At 44.0% G+C, this 16,374-nt stretch overlaps 1 protein-coding gene across 10 annotated transcripts in view; it reads right to left on the bottom strand.

Annotated features, from left to right (window-relative positions):
• The window catches only part of BANP (BTG3 associated nuclear protein), a 141,048-nt gene that overhangs the window by 37,568 nt on the left and 87,106 nt on the right, over positions 1–16,374 (bottom strand). For 8 of the 10 annotated variants that reach the window (XR_011650594.1, XM_071219751.1, XM_045191842.2 and 5 more), the window contains 2 exons: positions 14,668–14,739; positions 11,440–11,478 (listed from right to left, as the gene is read on the bottom strand). Coding sequence is in view for 9 of the 10 variants with exons in the window: in XM_071219751.1 (XP_071075852.1) it covers positions 11,440–11,478; positions 14,668–14,739 (111 nt within the window). In the remaining variant the exon portion in view is untranslated. The remainder of the gene's footprint in view (positions 1–11,439; positions 11,479–14,667; positions 14,740–16,374) is intronic. The other 2 variants (XM_071219750.1, XM_071219753.1) reach the window with 1 other exon arrangement.

Below are 16,374 nucleotides of genomic sequence, written 5' to 3'. Positions count from 1 at the left end.
CTGAGCCTAAAAGTCCACACTGCTCAGGAGAGACCAAAAAGCTACAGCACAGTGAGTTCTCAGGTCCTCTGTGCCCACTGGCATCCGGTCCCTTTTGCTTCATAGAACAAGCCTCTGTTGGGAACCAAAAGGATTCCTGAAATATTAGAGCTAGCAGCAGGAAATACCGCAGGCCTCTTGGCCCATCCGGGCCAGCTGCCTCAGGCAGAGGGACGAACCCTCTTGTTCGGCCCAGGGTTGCCGGCAGGCCAGGCCCCTCATCCAGGCAGCAGGAGATGCACAGTTGTTTTGTGACTTTTCTAGGATATTTTTTGGAACTAGTCAACAGCAAACTCACTCCATTCTGACCTTTAATGGCTTAAATGATCTCTTCTACCATTTCTGGTATGGAATACTTTTCCATAGGGATGAATTCCGTGAGCTACCTAGGTTCTCCAAGATTTCTGTTCGTGTTTTGGCATGCGATGCAGGAACACATTTTCTTGAAGGGAAGGAACATTTTTAATAGGAGTGAAGTGATCAGAATATACCATGTGGGAGGCTCACATTGTTCTCTTCAGTGTGATAAACCATTAAAAATGGATTAAAGCCTCCCAGAAATACAAAAATATTTTACCGCTACAGATAAAGGCACCCGACATATGCGTGCATGCACGCATGCATCCGCACACCCCCACACACCCCTACACACACTTTTTTCACACACTCCAAAAAAGTTCTACACATAAAACGTTGGCTACTTCTCATTTCTTCAAATCTTTTTCCCAGCTGGGTTTAGAAGGCCTCACTCCATGGAAAAAATTCTGAAATTTACCTTTAAGCAAAATATAAGGCAGGACACAAATGCCAAAGAAGCCAAGAAAGGTTTAAAAATTTAAAGAATGCCAAAGCCATTGTTAGCTGGATATTGGTCAAGTTATCTCACAAACAGTTGATGAGAATAACCTGGATTTATCACTGTGTTGCTTAACTTTAACACTACCGTGTGTGTGCATGGTGTATTCATTATTACAAAGACGGGCTTACCAGAACATACACAGAATCTCCCAGATTATCAAGTGACCTGACATGGTTTAGCCTACAGACATATATAAACTTTTCATACACATTTTAGATGACAGTAGCCACAACTGTGAAAAGAAAACCTGTAAGTGTCAAAATACAAACCACCCAAAACAGTGCTAAGCCATTTCATGGCCCATGGTCTAAGCAGCACGACTAGAGCTCCAGTCTTTTGAGATTTCCTAAGTGGCTGGAAATCTTCCAAACACAGAGAAAAAACTGACCCAGATTTGAATATTTCGATATAATATTGCCTAGTAACAAAGTCTGGTACAAAGTCAGTGTTCAAATCCTACTAAATCTCAATCTGCTGGAGTCAGATTCCACACAGTACATGCAGCCTCTATCTGGAAACAGCACTGTGCGTCTTCCTGGTTCTGCTCCACACCCAAGCACCTGCTGAATGCACACTGTAACAAGGCAGGAAACAGATTTATCCCTTATATTTCTTGGACATTTCGTAGCTTTAGGTATCTTACTCCCAACAAAAACTCCTATGAGCTGGGCAAAGGAAACACTGTCATCTCAGTCTCAACAGAAAAAGGTAGAGAAGTCAGTAAGTAGAGAAGACAGATTAGAACACAGCTCAAGGTAATCAAAAAACTCACTTGATTCCTTGGTGATGGTGGAGGTGGTAGTGATGTCCATGATAACAATAGTGATAATGATGTTCTAGAGAAATGGCGCTAGTCTGGAGCTTTGGGAGTCATGAGAGTTGGGGTCTGCATCCATCCCTGAGTTCACCTCCCTCCACAACCCTGGAAAAGCTACTGGCTACTGATCACATGTGTAAAAAGGGAGTTACACTTACCTAGTTCCTGAATTTGTCTCATTTCCTCTACAGAATACTACCAGAGGTTATGACATAGGAGAAAGCCCATGTCCTGCTCCAGAAAGGGATACCTGCCTGAGTCACTTCAGGGAGATGGCAAAATCCCTGTGATGTTTTGGAAAGAAAGGCATAGTTTAGTGTCTGAAGGGAATCATATATGATGGGGAACCTTCATATGTTACATCGAAATTAAAGGGACCCCTGACTTCTTGGTTGTGCTTGATCTTTATTAGCAACTTAGTATTAACTAAAACAATGAATGTACTAGCAACCTCTCAGGAATGGGTGCCTGTCCTTGGGTGTTAAAGAGCCCAGTAAACAGACAGGAGCCGCAGGCATGTGCTTAAGAGGAATTTGAGGTCAGCCAGCAGCAGTTGCCAATTATCCACAAACAGATTGGCTTTGGAGCATTATTTCTTAGTCAGATGCATAAATGTTTAGGTCTTTTCTTTGTTTTCTTAAACTCTCCAAAGATGAGCAAAATGCAAAAGAATCTCAGAAACTATATAAATCTATAATTTTAAAAATCCAATTTTTTAAAAGCAAAAAAATTTCAATACTTTTAACAGTTTGATAATTGCTTGGGTGGTAAGGTAAGCACACAATACAATACACAGATGATGTATTATAGAATTGCACACCTGAAACCTATGTAATTTTATTAGCCAATGTCACCTCAATAGACAAAGAACATGTCTGAATGACCCATGGACACAGACAACAGTGTGGGAATTGGCGGTGGAAGCGGGGCTGGGATGGGCAGAGGAGGGCAAAGGGGGAAAACTTGGGATAATTGTAAGAGAATAACAATAAAAAATGATTAAAGAAACAATTCAATAATTAATGATGTATAATTATGAAAATGTAACTAATTTTATCATTAGCCAAGCTACCTCAACAAAGTACAGTTAATCAATCATATAAATTTTCTCAATGTGGATTTTATGCCACATGGGTGAGCTGCTATCTGCCTGAGGTCACGACACTGGCATTGACACACTAACCCCCAACCCATCAGCCTGAACAGGGAAGGTCATTTCGGGGTGGGGGAGCTGCAGCACAGGATTCTCCCAATAATTGTCTACATGAAAATATGTCCATCCTCCAACTGCAGTGGTGCCTTGCCTTAGCATCACCAAACTCCAGAGCAGCTCATGCTTCCTGTGTGCCTCATGTGTACTCAGGCAGGGCATGGGTCCTGTCTTGAAGAACTCAGAGTCAAGTCATGTTAAGCACAGCATGGGTGCTGAGAGATGCAGGCAACCTCATACCTCCTCCTTCCCAATTCCCGATTCCAGCATGGATGTTCCACACCACCACTCCAGAAAAACACAGTCACCATGCGGGCTTGCAGGGCCTACAGCCTTAGCTCTTAAATGCTGGTTACATGCCCCCTTGGAATCCTGCCACAATATTGTTAGGGCCCAGGCCATGCAGGGAGCCTGCAGAGCGGAGACCTGAGGGACTCAGGTGGTCACTCCAGCTGAGCTCGCGCCATAGGCCAGCACACTTTAGCCCTGGGAGTGAGCCCTGGGACAGGGCAGCCTGCTGAGCCTCCAGATGACCCCAGATGATCCCAGAGACACCACCTGGAGCAGAGCAATCACCTGCTGGGCCAAATAAACCTAGAGAGTCATGAAAAATAATAAATGGTCATCATCTTCAGCCCTCAGTTTGGGGGTGGTTTGTTAATACATCAAGAGGTAACTAAAACGAGAATGACAATGAACTGGTTGTATAGGGAAGTGTCCTTGTGCTTACAAGTTCTATGATAAAGCTTTTAGTGTCTGCAACTTATTATCAAGTAATTTAAAATACAACAAATACACACATATCCATACTTATACAATATATACAAATGTATGGATTTCTGGTTGTTTGTACTTTTCTACAACTGAATCATGACTTGTTCACGACTGGTTCTCATTCAGGCAGATTTAGAACTAGAACCCTCTGTACTGCAATGCCAATGTCAATTAACGTCTGCGATTTTTATGGACACAATAACTTCCTATTCAACCACCATTCCCACTTACATGATGAAGTGGAGACAAACCACTTACTCGGCTTCACTGGCAACTCAAATGCTCAAGGTAATCATCAACAGGAGAGGCCACAAAGGCAGTACATACACTAAATGCAAAGCGCCATGTCTATCTATGTTTAACTGCAATTTTCCCTGATCTTGCCCGAAATATCCGAATTAACCCCAAAGAGAAGGATTCACATCCTTGTTAATGTGGCTGAAATGCTCATCTGGCAAAGGACTGGAAACCAGGCCCACATGCCCGTTCTCTCCTAAAGAATGTTCTTAATTTGAGGAGTATTACATGATGCTCTAATTAAAAGAACACATTTTCTATGCCTTATGCAATCAAAAACCCCAAGAAAACAATTATCTTTAGAGAAGTAAGAGGGAAAAAATAAAGCATTTTCATTTCAGATCACTTAAATGAGTTACAGAAGATGTCTGGTTTTGATATGAAGTCATGTGGCTGGGAGCTTCGTGTCACCAAGCGTGTGACCTTGGAGCACTCTTGCTTCCACTGTGGTGCCAAAGCCAGGCCTGTGTCCTATGTTGACTCCATGAAGCCCCCTGCAGAGCGCAGGGCAGGGCATGCCTCACCGTTTCAAAAACTGCCATCTCCCTTACCTGTCACACAGATGTAAACTTTAATACCTTATTCTTTCATATTGTGATTTGTTTTGTGGAAGCCAGTTGGGCACAGGACATTTTCAGAATAAACATCCTTTCTTTTTGGCCATGTTTTTCTTCCACTATTCAAATTTAATCTCTCTGCCCAATCTATTTCTATGTTTAATTCTATAATTGCAATGTAATCTCCTAAAATGAACCAAACTGTTTAGCTGTTTCTCCAACTGATTAGATACTTCTGGAAAATTATCTTGACTTGGCCAAGTGTTCAATCACAACACGTTAATCAAAACCAAGGTATGTGTGCACCTCTTGCTATCTGAGGTGAGCATCCAAATATCCCATATAAAACTTGGGAATTTTTCACCCAAAACTCACCATTTAAATTGAAGTCAACTGTTTCAGTTGCATGTGACTTCTGAGAGGCTGGCGTGTGCTGTGATTAACTATATCTGAGTCTGCCCCACTGTCTTTGTTCTCATGGTTTAGAAGTATTACCCGTCAGCTTCCCCTCATCTTCCTATGGGTTAGCCCTCTGATACCACAGTTTCCTTCTGCCAGCACCTGGGGATGCTGCCAATTGGGCTCAAATTTAGAGATCTTAGAAATTATTTCATGACAGTACATAGTCCTAGCTATGTAAATAGAAAGCATGTTCACACCCAACATTCTCACGTAGTACTGCAAAATACACAAAACACACCAGCAACAAGTTCCTGGAGCACTATAAAATTAGGTCATTGGTGCTTTAAAGGCTTTGAATTAAGCAGAAATCTTCTGTGGACTAACAGTTGGGAGTGTTTTAGCGATATCCGGCTAAGAGGTGGGGGTTTGAGAGGCACTGGAATGCAGCACCATTGTTCCATTCAGAACACCAAAGCAGAGAGCCCCCACATGCCAAAGGCTTGCTGTCCGGTGCTCAGGGAGGGCAGGGATCTGAAGAGTGAGGGTGCTTGGCAAAGGGCCCGGCTCTGACTCACACCCACGGTGCTCACCTCTTCGCTCTCACAAGGGCTCACAGGACAGAGATGCGCACTATGCTTTATTTCACCAGACCCCACAATGTGCAGGCTTTGCTGTACAGAGGTGGCTTTACCTGTCCCACAGGGGAGGCGGGACAAGGACAGAGCATGACTGAGAGCCACCCCAGGATCTGTACATCCTCCCCTCCCTTTCTCTGAGGGCAATTGTTTCTATTTTTCCCTTCTCACCCAAAAAAGCTCTCTGGCAAAGCACAGGGTGTGAGAGCACCACCGGGCCAACCAAGCACCTTCCTGAACTCACTCAATGAGTGAAGGAGTGCCTGACACCAGGTCTGGGTGCTGATCTGCTATACTCTGTGGGGACTGTGTGTGGCAGGCTCCACTTTTGAGGCTCAAATCCAAATCTTAATAGTTGAAAGGGGTTTCAAGGATCCTCTTTTATTTTCCCAGCAAGGGTTCAACTTTGTAGTAACATTGTCTATGTCCACCAAGCACCTTGGGCTCCTGCCCTCCATCCACACTGGTGGAGGCAGGCAGCACACACGACTGTCCACCGGTGCCACAGGCCTCTGCTTCCTACAACATTTATTCACAGGAAAGGCACTCACTCCAGAAAGCGAATGTTTCCCCTTCCTTCCTCAAGATTTGCATCTTTTTGCTTGAATTCTCACTTTCCCCTAAAAAACAACCCGTGTCACGAGGAGCAGAACCATCAGGCTGACACCACGCGGGAGGTAAGGAGACCCTGGACGGCAAAATGCAAACCACTATGTAACATATGTCTAGATGTGTTGGACTATGACTGAAGAAGTTCCAGTCGAAGGACAGTAACACTGTGCTACACAAACACAGGTACAATTAACCAGAATTTAAGGGTTGCTCCCAAAATGTTTTTAACCTCACCATTCTTCATCAATGCTCAAAACTGGGCCAGATTCTATTTATTTAAAAGTTTCTGTAAAATGTTTTGCCAAGGTTAAAATGTCCACCTAATTTTACAAGTATTTTCAACATACAAAGGAGCAAGGCCGAGAAAACACAATCACCAAAGCTAGGCCGAACTGAATTTCGGGCCTTGACCTTCAAAGTAACGTGAATGCTTTGAAGACTGTTCTATTTATGTCTGCTTAAACTTGACTTCCTGGTTCAGGGAAAGGAACAAGCCCACTGAGACACATGAAAAGGCTGCCTTGACCAAGATGTTCATTGTGCCCAATGGAAGTTTGGTAAGAAATGTGACTGGCAGTTTTCTCTGAGGAATCAGAACAAGCATCCTCAGCCTTTTTCCACCCCAGCATCCTGCACGGTCACACGCCAGTCAAGTCCAAACCTTGGCAGCCCTGTGAACCATAATCTGGGATTTTCAATAACACAAACATAATGCCTCCTGCCATCCAAGATTCCACTTGCTAACCATTCCCTAAGATTACTAAAACATGTTTGTATTATGTTTGGCATTTCTTTAACAAATAAGTTTAATTCATTTAAAAAAGCTAAGTTCTAATCCAAATTGCTTCACAGTAATGAGGTTCAGATGATCTGCCTCTTTGAAAGGTTCATTCATGGCCATAATTTTAAGAAGAAATGGAACATTTCCCATTAATGCTTTAAATATATAGTTTTCTAAATAATGTCTCTAAACTCCCCCCCCACCCCTCTCACACACACACACACACACACTCTAAAGGGATGTTCTCTGCCAGAATCTACACCTAGAATTTCTAAGGGTCACAGTCCAGTGACATCACTCAAGAACAGAACAGATCTTACTTTTCTAAGCGTGTAGAGTAAAAACATCTTCCTTTAGAACCTACTCATGACCCCCACACCCTACCTGCACAGTCAGTTTCTGAGGGTTTGGACAAATGCACCCACTCTCCCAGGGAGATGCCTGGGTGCACAATGAGTATCCATCAGGTGCCAACCAGATGCAGGCTGGTCAGCCTTCTGCTCTTGGTGAAGGCACACCTTCCTGAAGCAGGTCCCATTTCAGAGTTGAGGAAACCCAAGCTGAGAAACGACACAGTGATGGAATGGCAGCACTGAGGCAAGACTTGGATCCCAGTTATAACTCTCCCACCCACTTGGCTCTCTTTCAAACAATATCCCATCCCAAAGCTGGGCCTCCTCTGTGGCCAAAACAAGGGTGTCAGGAGACAGCACCATGGGAGTGCACGGACGTGGCCAGTAGGGCAAGAGCCCTGAATGGGTGCTTCACCTTTCACCCCCTCCCCTAGTTTGAGTGCCTAGCGTCACAGAACCTACCAGGGAAGGGGGAGCCCTACAACCCTAACTTCCTCTGACAGAGAGTAAGTGGGAGATTCAGGTGCATTAGGTCTAACATGGCTGCAGGGCCCCATGGAGAAAGGCCTCTGTTTCTGGCAGAAGCTGGGTCGATGTCCAGGGCTGCTCCCAGCAGGACCTCCCAGCATAGAGCAGCTGCAACTGACCCTCCAGGACAGGGCTCCTTCTCTCCCTAACCTTCTTGGCAAGATGACATGGAGATACATAGTAAATGATTAATTTAAAAATACTAAGTAAGAAAGGAGACAGTAGCATGTAGTGGTATAAAAAGTCACCTATACTCCAATAGGTGGTATGGTCAGACTAGGGACAAGAGAAGTCAGCACAGTTTTAACTTGTTTAATAATGTGACTTTTAACAACAAGAATCATCAGGAACAAAGCCACAAATGCTGAAGGATATCTGAAGGACCAGCCTCAGGCCCATGCATCTTTCTCCAAGGTGGTGTCCTGGTCCAAAACCCAAGGCCAGAATTAGTGACAACATCTTAATTTTAACCCTAACAAATTTGACCATCTGGCCAAAAACAGTAGATTAGATAAAGGACGAGGAATGATCACTACAGGAGAACGTGCATGGTCAAAAACGGAGGGAAGAGAAGAGGAAACACCTGAACACACCACAAGGCCCAGTACTGCCTCAAACCTGCCTGTGGCCACAGCCATCCCTTGAAATGTGGCTTCCCACCTCTGGTTCTCTGTGGGTCTGCAAGCTGATCATCTTTCCAGATCCTTCCTTCTAGTATTGGGAAGCACTGGACACAGCTGCCCTAAGCCCCCATGTCTGTAAAGTTCCAGGCGCTCATATACTCTTATTGGACCCACAGTGGACCTGCCAGGTGCCACACCCCTACATGGGATGGGACTAGGATCTCTTGATATTTAATTTGAAGAACATATATGACTCAAAAAGGATGGTCCAGTGCCAGAACCACATTATAAGATTATATAAATGTAGTATAATAAATTCAATGTGACATAAAGGCATCAGATTTCTCTCCTAGAAAAAAGGTTTGCTGAGGGCTTGACCTTATAAATCCCAGCAGCAGCAGCAGCAGCAGCAGTAGCAGCAGCAGCAATCAGCACAGCACACTTCCTTCCTTCCCAAAGAACCAGGGATAAGTGCTTTCACAGGAGCTCTGCCCTGAATTAGGAAACACTCAGCCAACACAAACAAGACCAGCGATACACATCTTAGTAGAAATGAAGACACAAATGATAAACGTGACCATATCATGGGAACAGAAGCTGGAAGGGGTTTGACAGCCCCCCAGCATCAGGAAGTAAGTATCCTTACCCTAGGAATCCCGAATCACCAATCCAAAAGAACCTATGTACCCCTATGTTCACAGCAGCGCTACTTACAATAGCCAAGTGCTGGAAACAGCCTAAGTGCCCACCAGTAGGTGAGTGAATCAAAAAAAACTGTGGTGCATTTACACAATGGAATGCTACACAGCAGAAAGAAAGAAGGAACTCTTTTGTGACAGCATGGATGGAACTGGAGAATAGTATGCTAAGTGAAATAAGCCAGTCAGTAAAAGGCAAATACCATATGATCTCACTTATAAGAAGAATCTCATAAACAAAATAAACTAATGAGCAAAATAAAACCAGAGACATGGAAACATGGAACAGACTGACAGTGGCCAGAGGGGAGTGGGAAAGGGGATAATGGTGGAAAGAAAGGGAAGGGACTAGTCAAAGAACATGTATGAATGACCCATGGACATGGACATGGACAATGGTGTGGGGATGGACTGTGGGAATGGGGGAGTAGGCTGGGCGGAGGAGGGCAAAGGGAGAAAAATTGGGACAACTGTAAGAGAATAACAATAAAATAAAAGAAAGTGATCAGTGCAGTGGTGCTGTTTATTTTGTAGAGAGGTTGCTAAGAGAAACGGTTAGTGGGAACTTGGAGGAAGATGTGCTTGAACAGACATAAATCAGCAGTAAATCACGACTGCTCATGTGAATAGGCCAATGAGTGATGAACATGAACTTAGGTGAGGCAGCAGCACTTGGTGAGTGTGCAGAGTGGGACAGCACTCTTGTCTGGGGAAGTTTCAGAAGGTGCCTCTTTGGATGTAAACTCTAGGAGTCGTTCCTTAGTTGACAACTGTGGACAGAGCTCCTTTGCCTGCTATTCCTGTCCACAAAAGCTGGGTTCTCTTCTTTCAAGACTTCTTTGGAATGGTGTTGCCTGATTAAACACAGTGACATGATAGTAACAATATTAAAAACCTGATTATATTTCAAAATCCCTGGTGGAATTTTGCTCAGAAATAGAGACAGAAACAACGGGAAAATCAAAGGCAACAGACTTATTTTTCTTATCAACTGAAGTTTAACAACATTTTAATTAGAATTAAATTTCACTCCCAGTATGAATACAAACCACTAAATTGTCAAAAAACAAAGAGATAAACTACTAATAGTGACCCGTCCTCTCCTGCCCCAGGCTGGACATCTCTTGCCTGACCAAGAGAAACACCCAATTAAAACTGCTGAGAAACAACTTCTCCTGGGCCTGGCCAACAACTTTATCACCAAGACAGCACAGAGAAACAACTGTAGGGTTGTTGTGGGTTTTTTTTTTTTTTTAATTTTGCATTTCTTTGGCTTTTTGGCTCTTTTCCACAGCAGCTATATTTATATATCAATACTGCTTCAGGACACTGATTAAAACCTCATGTGCATGCTCAAGAAGAAACTTTAAAACTAAGACACTCCAATTCAAACAAATGCTTTAAGGTCTGTTGCAATTCTCCCAAGGCACTCTGAGGGTTCAAGAGAAAATCCAAGGGGTAGAACTATTCTTTCATTTGCTAGTCTAGGGACACATGTTCTCCACGACCTGTTCATGGCAGACATCAGGCCCTTGCCAACGACTATGGAATACAGGTGTTTCAAAGGGAAGTGTGCACTTGGTTTTGAGAATAACCAGTATCATTATCTTGACAATAAATAAGCTCTGTGTTTATGGTTCATAGGTTTTACAAAAACGGAGTATCATTCAGACGCATTTTCACAACTATTCAAAGGTTACAATCATCACTTTAATAGGAACTCTTCAAAAGGACATGAAAATTTTAATCCTTGAATTCACCAGCAATTTTACTAGATCTTTAGGAAGCAAATCACTCCTCACATTGTGGAGACAATTCATATTAAGTATGTTTAATGACTGGCTCCGTTACTTTTTGTCTGAGATTAGAAAAAAGATAGCAGTCAGAGTGTGACAGCAATATCCATGAACAAAACCTCCCTTGTTCTAACGTATAGCTACTGTAGAAACACTGTCATCAACGATACTCATGTCAATTTATAGAAAGCAGTGATAAACAGATAAGGGAGATTTCATCCATAAGACAAAGAGCTCCTGAAACCCTACTAAGAAGCAGATGTAGCCCAGAGCCCTGCAGTCCACACATCCACAACCTTCAGGACCTCCTCAGCCACCAGGAGTAAAGCCATTATTTCCCTGGGATTAATGCAGTCCCACCCTCTGGCTCCCTGCTCCCCATTCCCTCCCTGGGCAATGCAGTGTCTGGTGATCTACTATGGAAAGCAAGCATGAAGTAAAGGCAGGTGAGCACTTACCTGCCCATCCTGTCCCACGTGGTGTATCTGTAGATTGCCCTGCAAAATGAATGAAAACGAGAGATAAAGGACAAAAATGACTTCAAGACACAGACAATGGCAGGAACTTCCTCATGCTATTAGTGAATAATCTGCAAAACCATTAACACCAATTCTACAAAACTCAACCCTTGCAGCAATAAATACCTGAAACAAAATATTTAAGCTGAGTTTACAGGTTACTATTTTTTCTTGCAAAAACAAACAAACTCAAAAAAAGAAAAAACAAAAAAATCATACCCCTGATCACAAAAGCAAATGTAATTTTTTTTCTAATTTTCTGAGACAATTTTAGACTCACAAGAATCCAAAGTGGCACGGAGAGGTCCATGCGCCCATGGGGATGCCTTGTATAATCACAGCACGTTAGTTACCACGGCAGGGTTACTGACAGGACACAATGCCGTTAGCCAGACCACGGGCCTGCTGTGGTCTTACCGGTTAGAAAGTCATTTCCACTTGTTTAAAAAATAACAACAATTGCCTTAAGCTTGGTAGGTTCTGCTAAATGTCTCTACAGACATCCTCATTTTGACAAAATAATTACTTCATTTTTAAATGAGTATGGTAAGATTTTATTGTGATTGCATATTATAGAGACAATTGCATATTATAACTTATTACAAAGTAATCATTAGTACTATCAGCAATTTCTTCTAATTCATTGTATTTAATTTCTAATGGAAACAAAAAATACGGGATTATTTAGACAAGAGGGGTTCAGTTACAAAAACTGAAAAAAGGGGGCAAAACTTATTTAAAAAATTGAAATTCAAGAAATATTCTAATGATTTTTTCTTGCAAAAACAATATAGAAGCAAATATATGTTGATTATTTCCTGTTACTATTATATCCAGTTTCCTTCTTTTCAAATGGCTACAGCAAATTAAGCATTCTGATTGAGGGTCCATGCCTTCTAGAGTGACACCTCTGAACAGTTTGTCTGGCACCCACCTGTCTGTGCCTGTAAAAATGAAGACTCCCTGGTCCTCAATGGGACACCGCACTTAGTTTGCGGGTTTCCTACACCACTCTGTGCATTTCCTGTACAACCCACTTTAGGGTGAGCTGAAAGATTCCTCTCCCATTACCTCCGGTTCCTTAACCTTGACATTCAGGCCTTCCAGGACCACTTCCAAGTTCAATCACTGCCTGCTGCTCTCCTTCCCCTGCCTGATGCTTTGGCCACACCAGCGTGCTCTCTTCCATTCACTCGTTAGGCCATGTGCCGATCAGTGAAATAATTATTCATATAAATGAATCAATCCCCTCCTCTGACCGGGTATTTACTGTTCCTCTCGTAGGAATCCACTCAGCCAGGTATCCCCATTCTCCCCTCAGGACCTCTGCTCATCATTTCCCCTTTGCATGCAGTGCCCACTGACAGACCTTCAGGGTCGAAATGAAAAAGTTCCCTTGTAAAACATCCCAGAGCCCCTCTCCCAGGAGCCCCCTGTTCTCTGGACAGGCCCTCCCAGCACAATCATCTCTGTACAGTGCTGGGAGCCTCCGACTCGCACTTTTACACGGCAGCCACAGCCAGCACAGCAACCCGCACAGAACGGGAGCTCGGCAAGTGCCCCATCCACGCATCAGTAAGCAAATACCGCCGCCTCCGCCCCCTATGTTCTGGGAACTGGAAAGTCAAAAGGGAACTAATGTCATATCTGCTTAAGAAAAGCAGCCTAGGTGACTGCTAGAATACAGAGAAATGTCCACAAAGCAGCTCTGAAACTAGTCCAATGTTTTTCTCAAGAGCTTCTCCTGAAAGGCTCTTTGACAAGTTAGGACTTTCTACAGTCGCTGCTGGTCTTGCACCTGCTTTCGCAGTTGGTATGTGAGGAAACCTGACACCTTGTAACAACACACCTGCAGGTCAGATACGCAGCTGATACTATTTTCACGGCCTAGACACAAGTATGTTCTTCAGCTCCTGGCTCACGTGCGAAGGGCACACTGTTCCACACCACACTTGGTCAGCACAGAGCATGAGCACCACTCAGCAGCCATGGGACAAAGTCACAAGAAGGCAAGTGCGCTGAGTCTGCTGACACTGTCCAGGTCTGTAGGAAACAGTCAACAGTGTCCCCACAACAGACAGCCACCAACCACCCATGCCCTCTACAAGAAGGCTAGAAAGACAAGATCCCCCCAAGGAGCTCAGAGAATATCAGCGCCACAACCGACTGGCCTCACCTTCCAACAACCCAGATGGTCAACCTGACTTTCACGTACCAATCCCTACAGCAGCTGATACACATACATAACAGCACTGTGCAGCTGGAAAAGACTCCCTGAATTCTGTCCTTACCATGAATTAGGATTAATGAAAAGCAGAACACCAAAGCACAGACTCCAGTGATAAGAAGCCTGGGTTTCATGAACTTAAGGCAGCTGAGGCAATCTTAGAAGCGGGAGGGGTGGGGAGACCACGAAAAGATGCACTGAAAGCTCATAGGACATACATGTGCTGTCTTAAGAAATTCCCAACCAGCCCTGGCTGGTGTGGCTCAGTGGATTGAGTGCTGGCCTGCAAATCAAAGGGTCACCACTTCGAATCCCAGTCAGAGCACATTCCTGGGTTGCGGGCCAGGTCCCCAGTAGGGAGTGAGCAAGAGGCAACCACACACTGATATTTCTCTCCCTCGTTCTCTTCCTCTCTTCTCTCTCCCTTCCCCCTCTAAATATTAAAGAGAAAACCTCCTCCCCAGAAATTCCCAACCAACCCACAATATGGAATGGGCATTTGTCCTACAGAGACTGAGTCTAGGCCTGTAGGCCTGTGGAGCTGTGGAGAACCTGTGAGGTCACAATCACAGGAGCAGGGCCCCACCTCCTCTTCCCATTCCAGCATGCTGGGGAGCTCTCCAGGCAGGGTATCAGGGTCAGAGCCATGCTGGAAGCTAGGTCTGCATCTCAGATGGGAAGACAGGGAGGGTGGGCAGAGAGAAGAGGGGTCTTTAGAGGGTAGCTCCAGCCAGGAGCAAAAACATAGCAAGTGTTTACAAAGAAAACCAGATGGGGATGCACAAGGAAACTACAATCAGGTGGCCAATGCTGGAAGCCACGTTGCTGTCTGGGAACTCCCAGTTGTCCACCTCATTTAACAAAGATCGGAATGCAGAGAGCCCACAGAAAGCCCACAGGCACGGAGTGGGCACTGCGCAGTGCTGGTGGCCACAACTCACCTCACTGTCCTGTGTGATCTGCACCTGCTCCCCTTGAGGCACCTGGGTGATGTGGAGGTGACCCTGTGGGATCCGCAGCGAGAGAAGACAACAAGAAGCATCAGAAGAAAATCAAAACTAGAGGAAACAAGAAATGCTTTCTGAAAGTTTTGTTCTTGATCATCTGATCACAATTCAAAAAATTAAAATCTTGAAAAGTGCAATACAATATGTGCATAGTACTAGCTACTAAATAGCCTCTTGAGATTAAACTTTTAGTATATAACACATACAGAACATTTTGTAGCAATTCTTAAAGGAGCAACGGGACCTAAGAAAATTCTGTTAAGTCTTTAAATTTGCTTGAACAAGCAAATTTCAGAATGTGAAGGACAAACAGAAAACAAGGGAAACAGAATTTTCCAGAGAATTAGAATAACTTTTAAAAAATCATACTGTTAACTCAGAGGGACCTGAAACCTCATGGAACTAGCCAACAGGGTCTCCCAGCGATCCAGAAGTGCTGGAGGGTCACACAGTGGTGTGGGACTGCGGGGAGGGGAGTGTACATGTACATCTACACTAAAAACAGGTCAGGCGGTATTTTTTAAATCACAGAAACACATGACCATTTCAACAGCTGGAATAAATACTACTGAATGTGGTTCAAAAAAAAATCAAAGCATCCAACTATACAATGCATTTATGTTTGTAGATACAGGCAGATAAATAATTCCTATAAGTCTTAACTTTGTTCAGTGCTATGAATACCCATGATCTTATTTAAAATTCTATCTTGATGAAAATGGATCTTAAAGTAAACTACTATAGAAATTTCTATTGATTTCATTTTACTAGGTCTATGTGCACGCTGTATCCAAGTTATCTATTCTGGAATTCTTCCAAAACTTTCTTACTAAGATTAACTGTCTTTGTGACTATCAACTAAACAAAGGATTCACTATCTATAACTACTTCATCTCCTCTGTAAAAAGAAAAAGCCCATTTAAAAGTCCTCATCAGCACTTTCTCAAAGCCCACCCTTTTCAGGCAGTGTGCTGAATGCAATTGCCTGTGAACTGAGATGGGACCAGGTGTTCCAAGAGAAAGCCCAGTGAAGCAGGTGTACGACAAAGAGGCTGGTGTGACTCAAACATTAATAGGATCCCAGCGGCGCACTGAAAACATCCCATTTCCTAGCAAAGTTCCTGCCCCCAACACCTCAGCCACAGGACCCATGAAGGGTCTGGAGAAATTTCCACCTGGGCCAGCACAGCCAGAGACAGGGCAATGAGCCCATGTGGGCCCACTGCTGAACTAACTGCCCACACAAGCTCAGTGCGCATCCCACAACCCAAAGGAAGTACTACACAATAACTAAGGCCACCAGCTCTGTCAACTGACCCCAAAAGGAAATTACTTTTTCTCCTCCCAATTAAAGGGTGCCCTATTTCTGCAATGAAAAAATATCTGACACATGTCTGATACCTCCCAGGAGGACAGGCAGCAGCACAGACCCTTAGAGCTGACAGTGACCAGTGGGTGCAGCACAGCAGGAGGGTCACAAAGGGGCCACAATAATGACACGGTCACCCGGAAATCACCCTCATTATGAAATGCTAAGGGCTCATACCCTAACTATTTCTACTTTAACATGGCACTTCCACCTCAGCCCAAGCTATCCATGTGACCCAGAGGCACTAGGAGGACTGGTCTTGGCCTTTCGTG

This window comes from Desmodus rotundus, chromosome 12 (genome assembly GCF_022682495.2).
Source record: "Desmodus rotundus isolate HL8 chromosome 12, HLdesRot8A.1, whole genome shotgun sequence".
Classification (NCBI taxonomy): domain Eukaryota; kingdom Metazoa; phylum Chordata; class Mammalia; order Chiroptera; family Phyllostomidae; genus Desmodus; species Desmodus rotundus.
This window is presented reverse-complemented; position numbering and strand designations above follow the sequence as displayed.